Here is a 26,367-nt window from a genome sequence, read left to right as displayed (position 1 = left end):
TCTTGCCCCATAGGGCATAATGGGAGTGGGGAAGGTGTTAATTACGCCACCGTAAATTACGGTGGCGTAATTAACACAAAGTTCCCTTACCGCCATGGTTTTTAACGCCTGCAAAAAGCAGGCGTTAAAATCCCCATGGCGGAAAGGGAACTCGTAATTGGCGGTAAGGGGTCGGGCCAGTTAACGCTGGCGTAAACCCCTTACCGCCAGGGTCGTAATGAGGGCCACAGACACTAATAGTAAGCAATTCAAAAACACGGTCACTAAAAGATATACACTCCCTTAAAAGAATACTAGACAAGTCTTAAGTAAAGCCCCACTTATTTTCAGACAGCGGTGAGCGCTTAACGTAGATGGCACTCTAATAATTCGTTTTAAAAAGGGAGAGAAAAGCAGAGAATAAATTGAAACAGATCCCAACACTTTTTCACGAACACAGCAAGGGAGGAAGGCAAAGTAACAGCTTGAATTCAGAGTCAGTAGGCCGGATCCGCTTTAAGATGATCAAAACGAAATGTGTCCAAGGTCACACGGTTGCAGTGCACAAAAGTCTTGTAACGGTTCAAAAAGGAGTTGGGCCAAAGAAAGGGACCAGTTAGAGGGTCAAGGCGGCCAGCCCAGTCCAGAAGGTTAAGGGGTTATTATTACCTTGTAGCAATCTTTAGAAAGGGAGGCCTGGCCGACACGGTACCTTAAAGTGGTGAGAATACTTCAGCGGGAGCAGTTGTTCCTGGCAGCAGATGCAAGTCGGTGCTTCGTCTGGGGGAAGAGAGGATCTCGTCGTGGAGGAAGACAGGAGTCCGTTGCACTGCCAGGGAAGAAACCAGCCGCGGAGTTTCTCAGGTACAAGGAGCGGTCCGTTGATTCGCGGTCCGTTGATTCGTGGTCCAGTGGTAAGTGGCTATCTGGCGGCCGGGGTGCTTGGCACGGGCAGTTCGACCACAAACCGTCTGGGGTGCGAATAAAAGAAGCTAAACTTGTTGTGCCCACCATTCAGGGGAATAAGCCTCTCCAGCCGGGAGATCTTCTCTGTCGTCGGGAAGTGGTGAGTCGGTTCCGCAGGGCTCCACTGGTGGTGTCGTCGTGGTAGGTCGGCTCAGCTTCTCCCTCTTCGGATTCTCAGGTCCTGTGGCGACTTATGAAGTTCCAGTCCCCAAAGCCCTGCTTTTATGCAGCATACCCCCATTCACTCAGCCTAGCTGTCAATCAAACATGCTAAGTGGTGAGCCGGCCAGCTCACCACTTGGGCCAATCACACAAGAGTGCGACTTGAGTTACCAAGGTAACTCAGTCCAGGGTGCCTAAACCCCCTCCTACACCCCCTGTGGTACCCAGACAGAGTGGCACCACTTTTGGAGGCTTCTGTGGAGAAGCCCGCCAAAAAGTGGAACAAAGGGCTCGACTTGGGTTGGAGTCACAGAAGAGAACACAAACGCCATTTTAGAATCGAGTCCTGGCAAAAAATACCAACCAGCGAATTAATATTAATTAAATAAACTGGCGGTATGTTCGAGGCTATGAGAATTAAATAATTAAAGTTGGTAGCCTCGAACAATGGGAAAATCCCATAGGGAAATATTCGCGGTCGAATATAAAAAGTAGTTTTCACTGCCACCAGCCAAAACTCGATCAGGGGGGATAGAGACGTGCCCCCTCGACTAACAGACCCTGGGGAAATCGAATTGCCCCGACCAGTATGTCCACAATATGATGGTTTGTACTGGTTTCTGTTAATAATTTGGGACTAGTAAAGCCAATGGTGACTTTACATGCCCTGGGAGACAGTAGTCAGTCCCAGGGTATGGAGTCTATGGTGGGGTGTCACTATGGCACCCCTGTGTTACTGCACGGAGGGTGCTGTGTAACACACATAGTAAAAACACATGAGACCCTATGGAGTAAAGGACCCCATAGCCCATCAAACACATTAACAGTCAAAGGAACACCATCAATCATGTCCAAGAGTGGGAAAAAAAGAGTCTCACTCTTGGCAGGAGAAAAAAACAAACTCCAGAAATCCAGCAAAGCTTCTGGGGGACTCACTAGGTTAGGAAATTCAGCCTAAAGAGAGAATTCTCCCTAACAAAGGTTCACACTCACTTATCTTCTCCTTTTCGGCCTCTTGGCATATAAAGGTTCACACTCACTTATCTTCTCCTTTTCGGCCTCTTGGCATATGAAGGCTCACTCTCACTGAAGGCTCACTCTCACTTATCTTCTCCTTTTCGGCCTCTTGGCATATGAAGGCTCACACTCACTTATCTTCTCCTTTTCGGCCTCTTGGCATATGAAGGCTCACACTCACTTATCTTCTCCTTTTCGGCCTCTTGGCATATGAAGGCTCACACTCACTTATCTTCTCCTTTTCGGCCTCTTGGCATATGAAGGCTCACTCTCACTTATCTTCTCCTTTTCGGCCTCTTGGCATATGAAGGTTCACTCTCACTTATCTTCTCCTTTTCGGCCTCTTGGCATACGAAGGCTCACTCTAACTTATCTTCTCCTTTTCGGCCTCTTGGCATATGAAGGCTCACTCTCACTTATCTTCTCCTTTTCTGCCTCTTGGCATATGAAGGCTCACTCTCCGTTATCTTCTCCTTATCGGCCTCTTGGCATATGAAGGCTCACTCTCACTTATCTTCTCCTTTTCGGCCTCTTGGCATATGAAGGTTCACTCTCACTTATCGTCTCCTTTTCGGCCTCTTGGCATACGAAGGCTCACTCTAACTTATCTTCTCCTTTTCGGCCTCTTGGCATATGAAGGCTCACTCTCACTTATCTTCTCCTTTTCTGCCTCTTGGCATATGAAGGCTCACTCTCCGTTATCTTCTCCTTATCGGCCTCTTGGCATATGAAGGCTCACTCTCACTTATCTTCTCCTTTTCGGCCTCTTGGCATATGAAGGTTCACTCTCACTTATCGTCTCCTTTTCGGCCTCTTGGCATACGAAGGCTCACTCTAACTTATCTTCTCCTTTTCGGCCTCTTGGCATATGAAGGCTCACTCTCACTTATCTTCTCCTTTTCTGCCTCTTGGCATATGAAGGCTCACTCTCCGTTATCTTCTCCTTTTCGGCCTCTTGGCATATGAAGGCTCACTCTCAGTTGGCTTCTCCTGGTCAGCCTCCTTTTGCCAGTCTTTGGCCTTGCCGTACTACATTCATGTAATGGATTGACTTCTTGGTGGTTTTATTTCTCCCCACCTTTCCATCATACTCTTTTGCCAACTTTCACACTTGCTTTCTTATTTCGTCCGTGACTTTAAAATGAGCACTTTCCCATTCGTCTGTTATCGGAGCGTAGTTTTGCCCATAAAGATTCCAGTCAGTTGGGCATTCACTATTCATCATCATTTACTTTGCCGCTTCATTTCCATGTAACCCATGACTTTAGGTTCATTTCACTCTGTGCATGCTTTTCAGCTCCTTCGGCATTGGTTCCGCTTACACACAGACCTCTCGGAGGGCCCCGGTCACGATTGAAGTTACCTTGCACTCACCGGTCTCCGGAGGTCCTGTCAGGCAGCTGCGATGGATCAATTCTGCTCCACCTGCTGTCTTACCTTTGATTGCAAGCCCCGCTGGCAGCTCTGCTTCTCTTCCTTTTTTAAAAACTTTATTTGCATTTTCAAACAAAAAACAACATCAAAACATGTTGGTGAGAGTCAAAAAAATAAAAATGTACATAACATTTCCATTACCAAATAACAACTGTCAGTTAACAATAAAACTTTTACAAAAAGCCTCCCCTCACATTTCTATTAAAACCATGACAACACAAACAACACTTACACACAGACACAACCAAGAAACACAGCACAACATATTAACCCCCATACCCCAATACCCATATTTCACCAAAGATTCCATACCATTACTCAAACAAATCATTAAAAGAATCCCAATTTTCGCAGTATTCAGCCTCTCGATGAAGCCTAATCGGCGAGACCTCTCATACTTTGAAAGCGTGCGCATGTCCACCATCCAACTATCAGTATGTGGTTTCTTACGCGATTACCACACTCTCATAATATGCTTTATTGCCATTAACAATTCCGACGACGCTGGAGGAAGTTTGCTTTCCTTTTCTTTGACCACAGCTGAAGCTGCACTTGCCTGACTACGGAGGCTCCCATGCCTGTGGAATATCAACAGCCCAACTTCTCCTGGGCTCCACAGGTCTCCAGGGTTGTCTGCCGGTGTCCTGTCCCCCTACACGAACCACCTCGGTTGCCTCCTCTCGAGCAGGATTCCCTGCTTGTCTCTCCCACACAGGCCTCCCTGCTGCTGGTCCCCTTGCTGTTCTTTTCCTTTCTTCTTATACAGGTTTCAGGTGTGAGTTATCAATTGGTCTTGCCTGACTGTAACCAGAGGGACATGCCTGACCTTCATAGTACTCTGCAGGCATCTTCCTCGTCCCGGTACTAGAGCGGTGAAATTAGTCATTAGTGTTCACTACTCCTAGTCGCCTCTTCCTCACCCTCATTCCAGTACTATCATGTGGGAAAATGAGGGGAGATGTTTAATAATAGCCCATGAAGGCCAGGGGAGGGTTTGGTTGGTTCTCAATAGGAAAAGGGGGATACCATGTCTTGCCTGTGGGTACCCTCTTCCCAATCCCCAAGGATCTTCCACCCGGGTGATCCTTCCTCATTTCTCAAACCCCAGGGTCAGGATCGAAAAGCGATGGCCTTTCCCTGGCCACCTGAGAAGATGATCCAGGGGGAGTAGGAGTGAGAGTGCTTTCAGGTTTTTCACAGAAGGCAATGCAGTGATAATTAGGTTGAGGATGTTTCTTTCTTGTGCTTTGGGTCTTTCATGTGGTGTGTCAGTCTGAGTGTTTTGAGAAGGCCAGGGAGAGCTTCCTTCATCGGTTTGGTGGTCTTGTTGCCTGGAGGTTGAATTCACCTAGGGAGATGTTGTTGGCGTGCGTGAAGGCCATGGTGTTGACCGGGTCTGTGAAGTCTCTGATGAAGGTGGTGTTGCGTTTGGGTGGTCTGTAGATGAGATGGAAGGTGACTGCGTCTGTCGGGGAGAGCAGGAAGTGGTAGGAGAGGACTTTGACAGAGCCAATATTGTTGACGTCAAATCTGATACAGTGCCACAAGGTCTTGTGGATGACTTTGAGGCCTCTGCCTGTTTTGTTCAGCCTGTCTCTGTGTTGGATGCTGTAGCTGGTGGGTACAAGTACATCTAGGATGTGGGTGGAGATGGGTGTCAGCTAGGTCTCGTGATGAAGATGGCGTCAAGGTCGTGTGTATTGGTGAGACTGGCGACATTTGCTGCATGGGTGATAGCTGAGTGAACGTTGGTGAGCAGAAAAGGTTGTGGACGGTGAGGTAGTGCTTATGGGCTTGAGGCTGGTGTGGGTGAGGTGGGTGAGGTTGATGCATTTCTGAGTCCACACCTTAGAGGAGGGGCAATGACATTGGCATTGCTTGGTGATGGTGGGGATGGGCTGTGGGGACGGAGGGAGAAAACACATGTCTGTGCATGCTTACCTTTTATCTGAGCAGGGATTCGGTCTGAACAGGTCCAAATAGGAATTGCCCTCTTCTTCATCTGCCCTTCAGTTCAGAGGCCCGGGTGAGAGATGTCCTTGATCTAAGATTTAAGAACAGAAGGGACGAGGCAGGGATAAGAAGGTGGGTGGTTCTTCGGCCATGTGACCTAGATCCACTTACACCTGCTCACCAACTGCAATAGAATAGAGACTGGAGGGCTGCTTAAATTGGGGAAAAGGGCAGCATAGCAGGAAGGCACCAACAGTTTAGCAGTGATTGACAGGTGGGTGGAGCTTAGGTGACGTGACCTAGATCCACTTGCTCACAACTGCAAAGGAAAAGAGTGTGGAGGGCTGCTTAAGTATGGAAAAAGCGTGGCAAAACAGGAAAAAGAGAGGCCAGGTTTATTCCAATAAGCCCATGATGAGCGGGTCAATATCAGGTGACAGGTGTTGACCATGAATATCTGATAATACTTCTTAGTCTGTCGTAAGTACGTGTCACCTCTATGGGCTTGCACCCATTCCATGTTCTGGAGCGGGGGTGGCGTGTTATGGACACACTATACGATACAAGATGTCTTTACTGTTTGGGCGTTGACCCTTGAGTGTCTGCATACAATGTTTGGATATTTAAACCAAATCCATGCACGATTAAAGCCAGATATTGAATGGTCCTAAAATGGTTACTTACCTAGATACCAATATGTACCTCAGCACGAACTTCGCATAAAACCAGCAGCTCGCAGGGCACTATTCACCCACTCCCTCATGCACAGTTTCGACTATGACAGTGCAGCGCCCAAAATGTCCATGGCGTAGAAAGTATGTGGCTAGAAGTAGGTGCTATCCCAGGGGCCACTTAAAAGCCTCGGCTACACCATGACTAGAAGCATTAGCTCCAACAATACAAGAGCAAAGCGGGTAATGGGGCAACAGGCCAACGTCAAGTGTATTTAACACACATTCCATCCAAGGCACTATAAGGAAACATTACACACACTTTGTCTTTGTATTCTTGTGTGTATTTTATTGGGATTTATAAATCAGCTTAAGCCAAAGCGCTGTACATAAGATCATAAAAACAGTAAATGCAAGTAACACGAAGCAATCAGCCTGGCCAATCAGAATGGAGAAGATAGAGACATGGAACGAAGAGACAGTGGGAGAGCATTCCAGTGCTAGGAAGCCAACAAAAAAATGAAAGCGTGACCGAGCACCATGTTAGCCTTCTGGTCATGCCAATGTTTGACCAGAGCCTGACCTGCTTTCAAGTTATCACTTGCTTCTGCCATCATGTGTGACATTCTCCTCTGGAGACCTATCACATAGTCAGTCACTCTGACTGGCTTGGGGGAAGGAGCACTCTCCAACCCCTCCTTGATCATGGCCAATGGACCTCTGACTGGATGGCCATAGAGAAGTTCAAAGGGACTGTAACCCACTCCCTCTCGAGGGACTTCTCTATATGCAAAGAGAAGGCATGGCAGTAGAAGGTGCCACGTTTTCTTAAGGGGTTCCTCTAAAGCACCTATCATGCTCTTCATAGTACGATTAAACCTCTCTACCAATCCATTTGTCTGTGGATGGTAGGCTGTAGAGAACTTGTAAGTGACACCACAGTTTTTCCACATGGCTTGCATGTAGTGGGACATAAAATTGGATCCCCTGCCGGATATCACTTGCTTAGGAAACCCTACTCTGGTAAAAATACCAAGTAGAGCCTTAGCCACAGCCTGAGCCGTAACAGTTCTCATAGGTATGGTTTCTGGGTATCTTGTAGCATGGTCTACTACAACCAGGATAAACCTGTTCCCTGAAGATGTGGGAGGGTCAAGGGGACCGACAATGTCAATGCCCACCCTCTCAAAAGGAACTCCCACCACTGGGAGAGGCACCAGGGGTGCCACATTCTTGGCTCCACTCTTGTCAGAGGTTTGGCAAGTGTGACAGCTCCTACAGAATTTGTCCACTTCTTTTTTTTTTTTTACTTTTATTTTTGTTGGCAGAGGCAAATGACATACACACACATCAGAGCAGATATGAATGACAAACTGAATAATCAACAGAATACAGTGGCACATATGAACAGTGAGAAATAGTCGAGGAGGGATCGCAGCAACACAGAGCATCTGGTGCCGTAGCACATAACAATAATAATTACGGTGAGTTGTCTGCTGAGGAGGGGGCATCAAGGCCATTACGATAACTGTTAAAAGCAGTCTAGTTGTTTTTAGGCCGGGACCGGGCCGGGAGGGTACTGTGGTATTCCTCCTCGCAGTTCTGAGACCAAGTCAATAAATTCAGGCATTTCTGGAAGGTAGGAGTGGCGTGGCACTTCCAGTTCTGCAAAACACACTGTTTGGCAATTATACAGCACACATTTAAGAATGTAGCCGCCCCTCTGGCTTCTTCATCCCCCCGTGCCCCAAAGAGTACTCCCAGAGGGTCGGGTTCAATAACAGTATCGCAGATTTCCGACAGAGTTTTCAGGATCTCGTCCCAGAATGGAGTTAGCCTCGGACAGTCCCAGAACATGTGTAGATGGCACGCATCCTCCGCACCGCAGCGAGGAGAGAGCCGTGGGTCGGAGCGGACAAACCTGGAGAGCCTGCGCGGGGTTTAGTATAGCCTGTTGAGCAGTTTATACTGGATAGTACGATATCGAAAGTTCAGGGAGACCCTATTAGTGTGGGAGCACATTTTCCCCCATAGTTGGTCCGTGAGTTCTACATCCAGTTCGGAAGCCCAATTGTCCCGCGCCCTAGAGAGCTGCTGTGGGGCAGTCGTGAGAAGGAGTTTGTATAATGAGGATACCACCCCGTGGGCCCCACCCGAGTTGGCAATATAGGAAATCCCAGGGGAGTCAGGGGGCTTGTTGGGAAACTCAGGCCACTCGCCGTGGAATGCAGCGCGGAGTCTGTAGTAATGTAGCAGTTCCATCAGTGATCCCGAGTGACCCAGTTTCCAAGTCTGTGGTGTTATGAATAGCCCGTCCGGGTAGAAGTCAATTAGGGGTAGGTATCCCAGGGTCTGCCAGTGTCGTGCCAGGGCTATGTCGTTTGTGGGTTCCAGCCTGGGGAACCGCCAGGCGGAGAGCCACTTGTAGTATGGGTGTTCCTCAATGCCTGCAGAAAATATCCGCCTCCAGGCCAATAAGGTGGTTCGGACCGGGTCTATGGGTGAGTCTGGTTCATATCGTCGGTGTAAAATTAGAGACCTTATATTGGTGCCAGAGGCAGCAAGGGTTTCCAGCTTGACATGCGGACGAGGGAGTGGGGGGGCAGGGTACCAGTAGGTGGCAAACTGTGCCTGCACTGCAATCCAGTACTGCATCAGGTCAGGAGCCGTGAACCCACCTTCATCGTAGGGAAGAGTCATGGCAAGCCATTATTTGCGCACGGCTCCAGAATGCCACAGGAACTGCGTGCACATATGGGGACATTCGTGAATGTGTACAGCAGTTTGAGGAGCAATATCATTTTAACCATTCATAATCTCCCCGCTAGTGACAATGGGAGAGAGCGTCAACGCGCCATCTTGGTTTCCGCCAGTTCTGCCGCGGCCAGGTAATTGTTAGCTAAGAGAATGTCTTTGGTCAGAGACACCTGGATTCCCAGATATTTAATCCCATCAGGGGACCAACGGAGCGGGTACTCCGTGGCAGGTTGGACTGTGGAGCCCGTGAGGGGGATGAGTTTGGATTTGGTTTTATTGATAGTGTAGCCAGAGTATGTACCAATACGGGTGATGTCGCGCAGGATAGGGTCAAGGTGGACGTCTGGGTCTCTGACGAACAGCAGTACATCGTCTGCGTAGAGTGAGATAATTTCAGGGGTACCCTGTAGTCATATCCCTTTGCGTGAGTGGCGCTCCCTGACAAAGTCCACCATAGGTTCAATGGCAAAGGCGAACAGGATCGGGGAGAAAGGGCATCCCTGGCGGGTGCCTTTGAAGAGAGGGAACAAGGCAGACGTTTGAGAATTGACACGGACCCTGGCAACCGGGGAGGTGTATAGCAGTTTGATGTATGCAATCATCCTGGGCCCAATGCCCATAGTCTCAAGAACTAGCCACATGTACTTCCAGGACACCATATCGAAGGCCTTCTAGGCATCCAGGGTGACCGCAACTGCACTCACATCCTGATTGATTTGTGACATAACGTTAAGAAGCCTCCTGATATTATGTGACGTGGATCTCCCGGGCACGAAACCTGACTGGTTGTTGTGCACCATGTATGGCATAACAGGTAGGAAGCGGTTAGCGATCACCTTGGCAAAGATTTTTGTATCCAAGTTCATGAGTGAAAGGGGCCGGTATGATCCACAGTCATCGCTAGGCTTACCAGGCTTAAGCAGGACCGTAATAACGGCCTTGTGTAATGTCGGGGGAAGGGATCCCAACTGGAGTGACTCATTCCACACACCGAGCAATTCAAGGGCCAATATAGCCACATGCTCCTGATAGAATTCAGCCGTTAGCCCGTCGGGGCCCGTTGCCTTTCCTTTAAGGAGACTAGAGATAGCCTCCACTATTTCATCCAATGTAACATGGGAATCTAATTGGTCTCTCGTTGCTGGGGAGACGATGGTGGTGGGAATCTGCTCCAGGAGCTCCCACATCTGAGAGTCACTGTGTTCGGGGGGTTGAGAGTATAGTTCAGAGTAGAAGCCTGTGAAGACCTCGAGGATATACTGATCAGACCACTGTATCTTCCCCTGTCTGTCCTTAACACATGTAATTTGGGATTGGCCCCACTCCCCCCTCGCCAAAGAGGCCAGCGTTTTGCCGGGTCTGTCACCCTCGCCATATTTCCGCGCAGCCTGTGGGCGGCTGAAATACTGGACCTCCCTATTGGCCGGCTTATTGAAGGTTTTGAGCTCCTCACTGATCTGGGAGAGGACACCAGGGCCGATAGAGGCCGGGTGGGCTCGCTCCAGGTCACGTAGTTTAGTTTCAGTGCGGGACAGGGCGGATCTTATGGTTTTGAGGACTCCCGACTCCCTAAAGATGGACGCCCCCCTGATAAAGGCTTTGAAGGCATCCCAGCGGACCTCCAGGGTAGTGGACTGTGGCAAATTGTGCTCAAAATAGGACTGAATATCATCAAGAATGTCTGCCCTGAACACAATGTCCTGCAGAGCGGCCGATTTGAATTGCCATGTATTGATGGTGGGAGCAGGTATTCCCAGTTCTAGGGATATCAAAATCGGTGAGTGGTCAGACAGTGTGCGTGTTTCCACACCCCTGCCCAGCATAGGGCCGGATAGTAGGAACAGGTCGATCCTGGAGGAACTGTCATGCACTGAGGAGTAGTAAGTGAACTCCCACATTTGCGGATGTAGTGGCCTCCATGCATCATGAATGTTGAGTGTCGCGCAGTGGGTTAGAAGTCTACGCGCTGCGCCTGGCATAGGCCTAGAGGCTGTGCCAGTCCTATCCATCATGGTATCAAGAATGAAGTTCATATCCCCACCCCAGATGATATGCACCCCCACGTACCCTAGCAATATGGATACCACCTGATCAATACATTCGGGAGAATCAACATTAGGGACACAGGTATCCACCAGCAAATAATCCCTGTTGGCATTGGCGCAATGCAACACAGTGTATCTTCCCTCGGGGTCTAAATAACTCTTGTGGGGAACAAACTAAGTGACTTATGGATCAGTGTCAACACTCCCCTGGCACGAGTGGAATATGAGGTGAAATATCTGTGTGGCCCCCAAGTTGGCGCTATGCTTTTAGCCAGGGGGCCCGTGGAATGTGTCTCCTGCAGGAGCAGTATTTTGCAAATAGCGCCATGACTACCACCAATCTTGGAATGAGGCCGAGTGTAGGACCTTTGGGGGTCCCAGTGGACAAGGGGGCAGAGCGGCTTACATTAAGAGACACATCTTCCTCTTCCAACTCATCATTAATAGACATGGGGCCTCATTACGAGTATGGAGGCAGCCATGGTGCTATTAGCGCCATGGCTGCCTCCAAACCGGGCTCCATTACCAGGTTCCTTCAATGAGGAATAACCGGGTCATTCCAACATTGGAGGACCCAGTAATTCCTCCTTGAAGGAACCATTCCCCATTCCCATTGAGCCCCTCAAGTTGCTATTAGCTTGTCCTTGACTCTGTTTGTCAAACACAGTCAAGGACAAGCTAATTGCAACTCGAGGCTTCACTCAACAACAAGATGTTCACCTCACACTTTTACTAACCCCACAACATCACCAGCATACGATGATTGTGTAAAGCTCAAAGAAATTGTTTTTGGTTGAAAATATTGACTTTCACTATACGTTTTTTATGTGATGTTATGTACAAACAAAATGCATTTTTTGTATTTTTTAACATAAATCTTATTGAGTGTTTTTGAATCATAAATTAAAAGATGTATATCTCTATTGCTTCTGTCGCAATCAATTCACCGACATGATAGGTAGCACTTCTTTTGCAACTAGACACACCTAGTACGTGTGTAGGCGGGTAGCTGTTTCTGTGGCATTTTCTTTATATGTTCGTAGTAGTCCTCTGCCACACATCCCCCTAAAAAAGAGGACTTTGACGCTCTAATTGCTTTGTATCATTGATTTGTTTATGTCCAAGTAACACACTCTGTGGCGATTTTATTGTGTGAGATGTTTCTTGGGATCAGCCCCCACCTCCTCCTTAGAGTGAGGTCCTGGCTCCCTAATTGAGGCCCATTTCAAGCCTTTACCCGTGGAACTATGAGGACTTTTCCTGAGCACATTCATGAGGGTCCCTTGGGAGCCCCCCTCTTTAACAGTGGGTAGAGCGTCATCCACCTCGAAGCAGCATAAAAGATGGCATATGATTGGTTGGGAGGAGACGAAGGCCAAGAGGCTTATTGAGGCTTCACCTGAGGTTGCAGGAGAGGGATAGCCGGCTGGTGGCATACCAGGCTTCTGTGCCCGTGTGCCCCTTTACTGCCCTAGAACCCCTGTGGGCTTCTAATGTCTGTCTCTGACATAGAGGCCCTAGATCAGCGCAGGGCACTTACCCAGGCGGTAGAGGGCGATGTTCATGCCGGTGAGAAGGGCCACCATCACTCCCAGGGTGATGCCACACCTCCTGGCCTGCCGGACGTTCGGGCCACCTGAAGGGAAACCAGAGGCGATGTTATTACATGGTGTAGGTGCAACCCCCCCCGCCCCCTGAACCCCTGTAGATGAACAGCAAAGGATGTTTGTTTCATAACACCTCGCACAAAGGGGTGCACAGCGCAATTCATAACATGTACACACCAATAAGCACTTTACAGTCATTGTGGGTGCAATGGCCCCAAACAGCTCTGCGCGGCAGTAAGGAATGTGTGAGGAGCGCGGGAGAGCGGTGCACAGAAGAGGCCGTGCAAGGTGGCGAGAGAGGCCACAGTGCCTGTGAACAAGAGAAGTTACACACGTGCTTACAGCCCGCGTACAGGCTAAGCGCGCACTACCTCCTGCTCTTCTAAGTGTGACAATGCCACACATCGCAGGAGCAGCTAGGGCCAGTGGAGTGCATGGACGTATGCCCCTCCACTCCCCTGCAAGCAACACGTCCCAGCTCATGCACTGGCTCGGCTATGAGGGCCACTCCACCTGAACTAGACAATGGGCCTCATTACGACCCAGGCGTTGGACCATGGTGCTAATAGCACCATAGTCCATGCCGGTAACTTACCGACTCCGCCATGCAGGAATGGGGAATTACCACCCCATTCCGAGGTTGGCGGGGAGGTAATTCCCCATGCCGCCATGGCCCTTCCCCATTCCCAATTTTGCCCCATAGGGCTCAATGGGAAAGGGGAAGGCGGTAAGTACGGTGCCGCAAATTGCGGCACCGTACTTAGCACCAAGGTCCCTTTGCGGGTCCCTACTTTAACGGCTGGTAAAACCAGCCGTTAAGGTCGGGTCCCGCAAAGGGACCTCGTAATTAGGCGCTAATAGGTTAACGGCGCCGCAGCCTTTTACGGCGCTGTTAACCCATTAGCGCCTGGGTCGTAATGAGGCCCAATGAGGCAAGTGTGAGTGGAAGCGCACATGGGCTGGAACATGTGCTCAGAACATCCCGCCAACACTAGTAGCACAATATATGACAAAGGCACATGTAACTGTGGAGACACATGTGACGAACATATCAGAGACCAATTCATGATGAAAGCAAGCGAAAAGGGGAGAACTGTGGCTCGAGGACGGTCCTTCACTGGGTGACGTCATCACCATGGCGATGAGTTGAGCGCATCGAGCCGAAGGAAGAGATAAAGAAACGGTCACGGAAGGGATGATAGTGGGTGCAAAGCCAGTTCATGAATAAAAGAAGGAAGAGATAAGGGCCAGGAAAGAGCGCGGCGAGGACAGTGGGTGCGGAAGTAGTGACGCAGGCTTGGGGGGAAATGCAGATGGATGGGGGAAAAGACGGCATGATGCCCATGCAGCGGTTACCCTGAACAGCCTGGTAGGAAATGTATGTGCAAAGAATGTATTTGATGGCGTCAATGTATATACACAGGAAGGTACAGAACCTGGATCTCCCACAAGACACTTAGCAGACTCTTGAATCCCTTGAGTAACGAAAGACTTTCAAAATTGCCTCTCTATTTGTAAATATATCGTATTTGTATGTAACCTATGACCCTACCCTGTAACTTAAGTTGCGCATTTTCTGTACTGCTGCACCCGGATACCCTCGGGTCTGGTGCGCACTATAAGTGAATAAACAAACTGTGTGGTGCAGCTGGAAATGACTTTGAGAAAGGCTTGGATGGCCCAACACCAAGTAGACAAGGCCACAGTGAAATGGATGCTTGTCAACAAGTTACAAAGAATGTGAGAAAAGAACACGCTCCTGTTTGAGGCAATAAGAAAAAACACTAAAGGTGTCAAAAGTTCATCATTTTATAGGGTCAAATGCTGCAAGAAGCTCGAAAGAGTGGTCCCCAAGTCACATGGGTGAGATAGAAATAGCTTTGGTCAGACTGTGCCGAAACTAGGACGCAGTGAAGCTGTACCCCCTTTATTTCTCAGTTAAAGGCAGCATCTACAAGGCCAAGTTCAAGAGCTTAATTGTCTGACAGACTGTAGGGGTGTTGATGGATGGTGGGCTAATTGGTGGGGAGGCATGATCACGCCGAGCCTCCATGCACCTGGAGTGCTAGACTGCACACTGCTAGCGTGTGGAATATTCTAGAGGGGTGCAAGGTTGCCAAACCAATCATAGAGGCTCATGTAATGAAGAGCCTTATAGTTAGTAGAACCAATCAATCGTCGAACATTTAGCGATGATGATGACCAGTTATTTGGGATGGGCTTAGATGGCCACCTGACTTACATGCCCAATCATAATCACCGGCTGCATAGAATGTATACTTAGATGTTCACTGAGAGCCAATCACCGTTACTCATATGTTTTTGTAGTTTGCCGCGTAGTATGACGTCAGTAATGATGATGTTTTGATATAATAGAGCTGTTTTTTATGAAATGTTTCGCGATCGAGCTGTGCTGTGTCGGATGATGCCCGGTGTACTCCCTGTTTTAGATGATTGATAATAAAAGAGAAAAGCACTTTGCCACTTGCCTGAGGCATTTGGACTATTGGTGTTGAATCATTTCTGCACCCCCCATCCCCCTCTGAGTATTGCTGCCTCGTCTTAAAGGACTCATGGGTAAAAGAGTTCACTGCTGTCATCTGAGTAACTTGAGGCCTCATAATAAGCTCAGCCTCCAAAGTAATACCCAGTATTTGTACAGACCTGACAATTTTTATTGTGTTAGTACCTAGAAAAAAAGCTCTCGTAGTCAGGACCCACTTTTGGGATTTTATTTCCAGATGCAATGATAAGGAGTTTGGTTTCTTCAGCGTTAAGTGCAAGCGAGTTGATAACCATCCAAGCTTGGAGGGCCTGATATAAAGAGTTGACGGTATTGGTGTCCCTGTTATAACACCCTGATAATTCCATTATGACGTGGGTGTTGTCGGCATAGTTGGTAAATTGGACACCCAGGTCATCCAGGAGAGCGAGAAGAGGCATGGTGTATATGTTGGTGAAATAAGGACCCTTGAGGTATCCTGCAGGTGACTAAAGTGGGAGTAGAGTCAACATTGTTTACGGCCTCTCTGGCCTATCTGGGTCCAAGGAAGGATGCGATCCACTGAGCTGCGGCAGAAGAACAGAGTGCCTGATCCACTAACCTAGCAACACGCCGGGAACGGTCAACTAAATCAAACGCTGCAGACATGAAAGCGCTTGGAGGAGAAGAGCAACTGAACGGCAGCAGATGGGATTTAACCCTGTTACTACTTGCATCAGGTATACAAAACTGGGAACTAGAGTGCGCCTCACCCCCTCTTTTTTCTGCGCATTGTACTATCCTCAAACTAACGGAGTAGTTGAGAGGATCACTATGAGTCTCATGGAGGGTGTGCGTTTAGCAGAGAGTTGTAGGGTAGGATGGAGAGAAGCTATGAAACGGTGTGGTACTATTCAAGTTGATGAGAGGAAGGAAAAAGGTGTGTCCACCCTCGTTAAGGAGACTAGGAAGGAGGAAAGTGAATGAAGAACACATCAAGGAAAGAGTGATACATAACAAGGGGCTGTCCCGTTATGCGTCTATGTCCATCTTCTTCATGCCAGTACTTATTTTGTAGATCCTCTCTGTATTCAGGCCTTGCTGATGACCTTAGGCGGTTAGGGCATGTACAGTACAGTACATTAGATCGTGTCACACAAGAGCCTGGAGGCTGCATCGGGAAGTGCTGATGCAGAGTCATTTCTCTGTCTCTTACTCTTTTCCAGCAAGATTTAAATCAGGAATCTGAACCCAGAAAGCCCTCAGTGGCCAGTTATGAATTTAGGAGCTAATGAGGTGGAAAGCAGAGAAGGATCTCATATATTATTTGTATTTATTTGTATTTATTTTAATTTATATAGTGCTTTAATGGTGCTGACAGAGTGCTAGATAGAAGAGTTACAGAGTTTGAACTTTGCTTGTACATTATTGTGGGTGAAGTTTTCAGACAACAAATGGCCTACATTGGAACGTAGCGTTTTAATCAAGGCATTGGGGCTTGAACCACAGAGCAACACACATATATATGCCTGATATACATCGAGGCACCATAAGTGCATTCTTCAGTCCAGTGGATTTTACCGAGGTGCCTTATGACGAATCATTGGCCCTGGAGGCCACTAATATGTCAAGTGACAACAGCATAGTTCCCATGGACAACAACTCATTACTTCACGTGTGGTGTAGTCTACAAGGAGGGACAAACTACTCAGATTGCGCAGCTCTAAAGATGCACATGCAAAACACGCACAGCCACTTCCTGTGAGCACAGATAATCACTCACAGCTGCTTCCTTGGCGCACAGATAATCACTCACAGCTGCTTCCAGGGAAAACAGATAATCACATCCGCTTCCTTGCAGCACAGACAATCACTCACAGCTGTTTCTTGGGAGCACAGATAATCACTCACGTCTGCTTCCTTGGAGCACAGATAATCAATCACAGCTGCTTCCTGGGAGCACAGATAATCACTCATATCCACTTCCCGGGAGCACAGGTAATCACTCACACCTGCTTCCTGGGAACACATAATCAATCACAGCTGCTTCCTGGGAGCACAGATAATCACTCACATCTGCTTCCTGGGAGCACAGATAAAAACCCACAGCTGCTTACAGGGAGCACAGATAGTCACTCATATCCGCTTCCTTGGAGCATAGATAATCAATCACAACTGCATCCTGGGAGCACAGATAATCACACACACATGCTTCCTGGGAGCACAGAAAATCACTCACAGTTGCTTCCAGGGAGCACAGATAATCACTCATATCCGCTTCCTGGGAGCACAGATAACCACTCACATCTGCTTCCTGTGAGCCGAGATAATAACTCACAGCTGCTTCCTGGGAGCACAGATAATCACTCACACCTGCTTCCTGGGAGCATAGATCATCAATCACAGCTGCTTCCTGCGAGCACAGATAATCACTCACACCTGCTTCCAGGGAGCACAGATAATCAATCACATCTGCTTCCTGGCAGCACAGATAATCACTCACATCCACTTCATGGGATCCCAGATAATCACTCACACCTGCTTCCTGTGAGCACAGGTAATCAATCACAGCTGCTTCCTGGCAGCACAGATAATCACTCATATCTGCTTCCTGGAAGCATAGATAATCAATCACAGCTGCTTCCTGGGAGCACAGATAATCGCACGCACATGCTTCCTGGGAGCACTGTTACGCCTTCTCACACAACCCTTCCCTCCTCACACCTCTCTCCCTCATCAGGCGCTTCTCGCCGTCGTATTTCCCATTTACACCAGCGGGGGAAACACGGCAGGCGGAATACCATGTTGGGCGGTCCTGCCTCTTTTCGCCCTTTTTCACGTTGGCGGTTGCCATGGCGCCTCCTGCACAGCCGGCAACGTCAGGATACCAGGAAGTGCCGGCAGCCCCAATCGCTGGCCGCGTTGCGCTCCACGCAACGTACGCGAGCAGTCACGTGATGCGTCACGTGATACCGCTCGCCACTTCAAAAGAAGCCGGCAAACAAGACTCTTTGCTTCACAGCTACTTCTACGGAGGACTGTCACGCGTTACCTTTGCCTTCTTGTTTGCTTCGACCTTGGAACTCTCTTTGGAACTGCTATTGGATTACCCTTGGATTTTGGCGTGCTCTCTGATTTCCCGGACATCTGACTCCTGTTGTACTCTGGACTTACTCTTGGATTGCCCTTCTGTTTTTGCAACCCTCGGATTGCTTCACGCTTTGCCACGGATCTTGTCTTGTTCCACCAGGTACTAGAAGGAGTGCCAACTACATCATCCCAGCCTGCCGTGGATTCCCCTGCATAGGTTTTCTACCTACTCTCCATCTCTATTAGGTAAGCTGGTTTCACTGCATCTTGTCTAACTCTCTCTATCAACTGCCCATTGCCTTTTTAGAGTGTGTTCTTGATTATAACCCTTTGCCTTACAGCACTCAGGGGTCCTTCCGGCGTTCTCAATACCAGGCTGACGACAACACTCCTTCCTGTGGCCTCAAAGATTGCTAGGGCAGTATTTTATATTCTGCTCGAGCGGCACTTGGGGACGGAGGCATTTTATAACTGCACGACCTTCAAGTTGGACTCATCAGGTTAGAACAAGCACAGATAATCACTCACATCTGCTTCCTGGGAGCACAGATAATCACTCATATCTGCTTCTTGGGAGCAGAGATAATCACACACATCCACTTCCTGGGAGCACACATACTCACTCACAGCTGATTCCTGGGAACACAGATAATCACACACACATGCTTCCTGGGAGCACAGATAATCACTCACATCTGCTTCCTGGGAGCACAGATAATAATTCACAACTGCTTCCAGGGAGCACAGATAATCGCTCACACCTGCTTCCTGGGAGCACAGATAATCAATCACAGCTGCTTCCTGGGAGCACAGATAATCACACAGACATGCTTCCTGGAAGCACAGAAAATCATTCACAGTTGCTTCCAGGCAGCACAGATAATCACTCACATCTGCTGCCTGGGAGCTGAGATAATAACCCACAGCTGCTTCCTGGGAGCACAGATAATCACTCAAACCTGCTTCCTGGGAGCACAGATAATCAATAACAGCTGCTTCCTGTGAGCACAGGTAATCACACACATATGCTTCCAGGGAGCACAGATAATCACTTACATCTGCTTCCTGGGAGCACAAATAATCACTCACATCTGCTTGCAGGAAGCACAAATAATCAATCACATCAGTTTCATGAGAGCACAGATAATCACTCACACCGGCTTCCAGGGAGCACAGATAATCAACCACAGCTGCTTCCTGGCAGCACAGATAATCACTCACATCCGCTTCCTGGGAGCACAGATAATCAATCACAGATGCTTCCTGGGAGCACAGATAATCACACACATATGATTCCTGGGAGCACAGATAATCACTCACATCTGCTTCCTGGGAGCACAGATAATCTCTCATATCTGCTTCCTGGGAGCACAGATAATCCCTCACATTCGCTTCCTGGGAGCACAGATAATCACTCACATCTGCTTCCTGGGAGCACAGATAATAACTCACATCTGCTTCCTGGGAGCACAGATAATAACTCACACCTGCTTCCTGGGAGCACAGATAATCACTCACACCTGCTTCCTGGAGCACAGATAATCAATCACATCCGCTTCCTGGGAGCACAGATAATCACTCACATCCACTTCCTGGGAGCCCAGATAATGAATCACAACTGCTAACTGGGAGCACAGATAATCACACAAACATGCTTCCTGGGAGCACAGAAAATCACTCACAGCTACTTGCTGGGAGCACAGAGAATAACTCAAAGCTGCTTCCTAGGAGCATGGATAATCACTCACACTTGGTTCCTGGGAGCACAGCTAATCACACACACATGCTTCATTGGAGCACAGATAATCACTCACAGCTGCTTCCTGGGAGCACAGAGAATAACTCAAAGCTGCTTCATGGGAGCACAGAGAATAACTCAAAGCTGCTTCCTAGGAGCATGGATAATCACTCACACTTGCTTCCTGGGAGCACAGCTAATCACACACACATGCTTCGTTGGAGCACAGATAATCACTCACAGCTGCTTCCATGGAGCACAGATAATCAATCACATCAGTTTCCTGAGAGCACAGATAATCACTCACACCTGCTTCCTGAGAGTACATATAATCAATCACAGCTGCTTCCTGGGAGCACGCACACACATGCTTCCTGGGAGCACAGATAATCACTCACATCTGCTTCCTGGGAGCACAGATAATCAGTCATATTTGCTTCTTGGGAGCAGAGATAATCACGCACATCCACTTCCTGGGAGCACACATACTCACTCACAGCTGCTTCCTGGGAACACAGATAATCACACACACATGCTTCCTGGGAGCACAGATAATCACTCACATCTGCTTCCTGGGAGCACAGATAATAATTCACAACTGCTTCCTGGGAGCACAGATAATCACTCACACCTGCTTCTTGGGAACACAGATAATCAATTACAGCTGCTTCCTGGGAGGAAAGATAATCACACACACATGCTTCCTGGGAGCACAGATAATCACTCAGAGCTGCTTCCTGGGAGCACAGATAATCACTCATACCTGCTTCTTGGGAACACAGATAATCAATTACAGCTGCTTCCTGGGAGGAAAGATAATCACACACAATGCTTCCTGGGAGCACAGATAATCACTCAGAGCTGCTTCCTGGGAGCCCAGATAATAACTCACAGCTGCTCCCTGGGAGCACAGATAATCACTCACACCTGCTTCTTGGGAACACAGATAATCAATTACAGCTGCTTCCTGGGAGGAAAGATAATCACACATACATGCTTCCTAGGAGCACAGATAATCACTCAGAGCCGCTTCCTGGGAGCCCAGATAATAACTCCCACCTGCTTCCTGGGAGCACAGACAATCAATCACAGCTGCTCCTGGGAGTACAGATAATCACACACCTTTCCTTCCTGGGATAATCACTCACATCTGCTTCCCGGGAGCACAGATACTCCCTCTGAGCTGCTTCCCTGGGAGCACAGATAATCACACACACATGCTTCCTGGGAGCACAGATAATCACAGCTGCTTCCTGGGAGCACAGATCATCACTCATATCCGCTTCCTGGGAGCACAGATAATTACTCACAGCTGCTTCCTGGGAGCATGGATAATCACTCACACCTGCTTCCTGGGAGCACAGATAATCAATCACAGCTGCTTCCTGGGAGCACAGATAATCACACGCACATGTTTTCTGGGAGCACAGATAATCACTCACATCTGCTTCCTGGGATCACAGATAATCACTCATATCCGCTCCTTGGGAGCACAGATAATCACTCACATCCACTTCCTGGGAGCACAGATAATCACTCACAGCTGCTTCCTGGGAACACAGATAATCACACACACATGCTTCCTGGGAGCACAGATAATCACTCACATCTGCTTCCTGGGAGCACAGATAATAATTCACAACTGCTTCCTGGGAGCACAGATAATCACTCACACCTGCTTCCTGGGAGCACAGATAATCACTCACATCTGCTTCCTGGGAGCACAGATAATAATTCACAACTGCTTCCTGGGAGCACAGATAATCACTCACACCTGCTTCTTGGGAACACAGATAATCAATTACAGCTGCTTCCTGGGAGGAAAGATAATCACACACACATGCTTCCTGGGAGCACAGATAATCACTCAGAGCTGCTTTCTGGGAGCACAGATAATCACTCATACCTGCTTCTTGGGAACACAGATAATCAATTACAGCTGCTTCCTGGGAGGAAAGATAATCACACACAATGCTTCCTGGGAACACAGATAATCACTCAGAGCTGCTTCCTGGGAGCCCAGATAATAACTCACAGCTGCTCCCTGGGAGCACAGATAATCACTCACACCTGCTTCTTGGGAACACAGATAATCAATTACAGCTGCTTCCTGGGAGGAAAGATAATCACACATACATGCTTCCTGGGAGCACAGATAATCACTCAGAGCTGCTTCCTGGGAGCACAGATAATAACTCGCACCGGATTCCTGAGAGCACATATAATCACTCAGAGCCGCTTCCTGGGAGCATAGATAATAACTCCCACCTGCTTCCTGGGAGCACAGACAATCAATCACAGCTGCTCCTGGGAGTGCAGATAATCACACACCTTTCCTTCCTGGGATAATCACTCACATCTGCTTCCCGGGAGCACAGATACTCCCTCTGAGCTGCTTCCCTGGGAGCACAGATAATCACACACACATGCTTCCTGGGAGCACAGATAATCACAGCTGCTTCCTGGGAGCACAGATCATCACTCATATCCGCTTCCTGGGAGCACAGATAATCACTCACATCTGCTTCCTGGGAGCACAGATAATTACTCACAGCTGCTTCCTGGGAGCATGGATAATCACTCACACCTGCTTCCTGGGAGCACAGATAATCAATCACAGCTGCTTCCTGGGAGCACAGATAATCACACGCACATGTTTTCTGGGAGCACAGATAATCACTCATATCCGCTCCTTGGGAGCACAGATAATCACTCACATCCACTTCCTGGGAGCACAGATAATCACTCGCATCTGCTTCCTGGGAGCACAGATAATAATTCACAACTGCTTCCTGCGAGCACAGATAATCAATCACAGCTGCTTCCTGGGACCACATATAATCACACACAAATGCTTCCTGGAAGCACAGAAAATCACTCACAGCTGCTTCATGGGAGCAAAGATAATCATACATACCTGCTTCCTTTGAGCCCAGATAATCACTCACAGTTGCTCCCTGGGAGCATAGATAATCACTCACACCTGCTTCTTGGGAGCACAGATAATCAATTACAGCTGCTTGCTGGGAGCACAGATAATCACACACACATGCTTCCTGGGAGTACAGATAATCACTCAGAGCTGCTTCCTGGAGCAGAGATAATAACTCGCACCTGATTCCTGGGAGCACAGATAATCACTCAGAGATGCTTCCTGTGAGCACAGATAATCACACACCTTTCTTTCCTGGGATAATCACTCACATCTGCTTCCTGGGAACACAGATAACCACTCAGAGCTGCTTCCTGGGAGCACAGATAATCACACATGCATGCTTACTGGGAGCACAGATAATCACTCTGTCAAAGGGAATATTGAAGGCTAGTTAGGCAGCCACTCCCATTCTGGGGGTCTTCTTCAGCATCTTAAACTACACTTCTGTGGACGCAGGAGACCCAACGCTTGAACAGCTCACAGGACAGGTTCACTCAAGGCTGTGCTAGAGAACCTCTCTATAAAAACCAATCACAGACACAAGAACACACTGTGCAATTATGAGCAAATATGACCCCCCCCCTTGCTCGAGACCTTGATCTGCATCTTTGCCTCTTAAATCAGGATCCCAAACGGAAGCTCTGCCAGAGTGCAAACACTACCTGCAGCCCTGTAGCTATTCTGAATGAAGGCCTTGTCTGGAGCAGACACAAAAGGGATAAAAGAAGAGATGCTCAAGTCAAAAGGAAAAGGAAACTTACTTTGATAAAAGACTTAGAGCATAGAAGCAGCTGCTAATAAAGGCGCTCTTGCTGAAGGCAGCGTGAAAAAGCGCTAAAGGAAAGTGAAGGAGCAACTCACCAGTACATCACTTTGGGCAGTTGGTAAAATATAGAATTGAAGCCAATGATCTGTTAGTACCCCAGAGCATGAACACCCACCCTCTATGGAGCGACTTATCTGAAGGCCGAATAACTGGGAATTGGGAGGAAGAGCCATCCTGCAGATAGCCCAGCCTTTTATCATGATGGACCATGATAAAATCTGGACCCCTTTGAAGGTAATAAAGAGCATAGCCATTGAAGCCATAGAGTTCATCTGTGTCTTTGGCACATAGACCAGACGTGTCCATTGCCAGGCCGCTCTGGCACATAGTCCAGACGTGTCCGTTACCAGGCTACTCTGGCACATAGATTAGATGTGTCCATTGCCAGGCCGCTCTGGCAAATAGACTAGATGTGTCCATTGCCAGGCCGTTCTGGCACATAGACTAGATGTGTCCATTGCCAGGCCGCTCTGCCACATAGACTAGATGTGTCCATTGCCAGGCCGCTCTGGCAAATAGACTAGATGTGTCCATTGCCAGGCCGCTCTGGCACATAGACTAGATGTGTCCATTGCCAGGCCGATCTGGCACATAGTCCAGACGTGTCCATTGCCAGGCCGCTCTGGCACATAGACTAGATGTGTCCATTGCCAGGCCGCTCTGGCACATAGACTAGATGTGTCCATTGCCAGGCCGATCTGGCACATAGTCCAGACGTGTCCATTGCCAGGCCGCTCTGGCACATAGACTAGATGTGTCCATTGCAGGCCACTCTGGCAAATAGACTAGATGTGTCCATTGCCAGGCCGCTCTTGCACATAGAATAGATGTGTCCATTGCCAGGCCGCTCTGGCACATAGACTAGACGTGTCCATTGCCAGGCCGCTCTGGCACATAGACTAGACGTGTCCATTGCCAGGCCGGTCTGGCAAATAGACTAGATGTGTCCATTGCCAGGTTGCTCTGGCACATAGACTAGACGTGTCCATTGCCAGGTCGCTCTGACACATAGACTACACATGTCCATTGCCAGGTCGCTCTGACACAGACTAGATGTGTCCATTGCCAGGCTGCTCTGACACATAGACCAGACGTGTCCATAGCCAGGCCGCTCTGGCACATAGACCAGACGTGTTCATTGCCAGGTCGCCCTGAGACATAGACTAGACGTGTCCATTGCCAGGCCGCTCTGATACATAGACTAGACGTGTCCATTGCCAGGTCGCTCTGACACAGACTAGACGTGTCCATTGCCAGGCTGCTCTGACACATAGACCAGACGTGTCCATAGCCAGGCCGCTCTGGCACATAGACCAGACGTGTCCATTGCCACATAGACTAGATGTGTCCATTGCCAGGCCGCTCTGCCACATAGACTAGACGTGTCCATTGCCAGGTCACTCTGGCACATAGACCAGACGTGTCCATTGCCAGGACGCTCTGGCACATGGACCAGACGTGTCCATTGCCAGGCCGCTCTGGCACATAGACCAGACGTGTCCATTGCCAGGTCGCTCTGGCACATAGACCAGACATGTCCAATGCCAGGCCGCTCTGGCACATAGACAAGACATGTCCATTGCCAGGCTGCTCTGGCACATAGACTAGATGTGTCCATAGTTAGGCAGAATCATATGTAGTACCCTTTGGGAACACCACACACAATTAAGACTACAAGTGACAGTACAAATTCACCTTTGGTACAAGCCTGTACTACACAGTTAGAGTGGTAGCAGTAGCTGAAGAGCCAGACTTATCTCAAGAGTAATGTGAGCAGTACCAATAGTTACACAAAGGATAGCAATTACTATTATTCAAACAAACACTGACTCAAGGTTTCTGAAAAAAAGAATATACATTTATTTACACATCAGTTGTAAAACATTTCACTAAAGTAAAGCAGTTGAAAAATCACACTCAATACACTACCCCACACCCGATAGATACTGGACAAGTTAAGCTCAAAATGAAGTGTGAGCAAAAGAGCACTCCAGCAATTTAAAAGGGAGGGAAAGACAAAGTTAGACAAGAATTGAACAGCACCAACAAGTAAGTAAGCAGGGCAATCTAGAAAAAGGAACTACAGCGAAGAAATCAGATTAAAGCGACCTGGCCCAAAGTTAATGGACCAAAGTCTTTGCTCAAGATCACACAGTTCAGGGTAGTTCGCGGTTAAGTCTTTGCCAAGAGTTCAGAACGAAGTTGGTCAGACGAAAAATTAGTTTAAATAATGGAGAAGGACAAGCGCTCGGATTGGCGAAAGGTTTCACACAACTTCATCGCAGCTGGATGAAACGAACCGTATCTGAACAGTACCTTAAATGGAGAAGAAGGCTGTAGATGAGGCGGATGTTCGTGGCAGGTCCTGCAAGCTCACGGTTCCTGAAGCGACTGTCGGACTGACACAAAGTAGGGAGACTGGAGGTCCTGCACTGCCCAGGGAAGTAACCAGCAGCAGAGCAAAGCAACAAAATAAAAGGCGCACTCCTTAAAACGCAAGCAGGGTCCGTTCCTCCTGGCTATCCAGTTCACTGTAGCTCTGTACAGCAAATTCGACCAAAGAAGGGAGGCCTGGCGAGCAGTTTGGTGAACTGCTTCTTCCCACCAGCTCAAGGGGAGAAGATTCCTTGCAGATCTTCCCTGTCATTGGAGTATGAAGATTCGGACCTGCAGCAGGGCTTCACCAGTCGTGGTAGGGGTCCTCT

The 26,367-nt window shown here is 48.6% G+C and overlaps 1 protein-coding gene across 1 annotated transcript in view; it reads right to left on the bottom strand.

The window, feature by feature from the left end:
* LOC138447917 (zinc finger protein 84-like) overlaps positions 1-26,367 on the bottom strand; it is a 457,921-nt gene that overhangs the window by 257,467 nt on the left and 174,087 nt on the right. The window contains exon 4 of the mRNA XM_069604436.1: positions 12,525-12,620. Within this exon, the coding sequence (XP_069460537.1) occupies positions 12,570-12,620 (51 nt within the window). The 3' untranslated portion in view covers positions 12,525-12,569. The remainder of the gene's footprint in view (positions 1-12,524; positions 12,621-26,367) is intronic.

The sequence above is a fragment of the Ambystoma mexicanum genome, chromosome 3q (genome assembly GCF_040938575.1).
Source record: "Ambystoma mexicanum isolate Mex_15411 chromosome 3q, UKY_AmexF1_1, whole genome shotgun sequence".
Classification (NCBI taxonomy): Eukaryota; Metazoa; Chordata; class Amphibia; order Caudata; family Ambystomatidae; genus Ambystoma; species Ambystoma mexicanum.
Note: the sequence above shows the minus strand (reverse complement) of the source record. Positions and strands in the feature narration are given on the sequence as shown.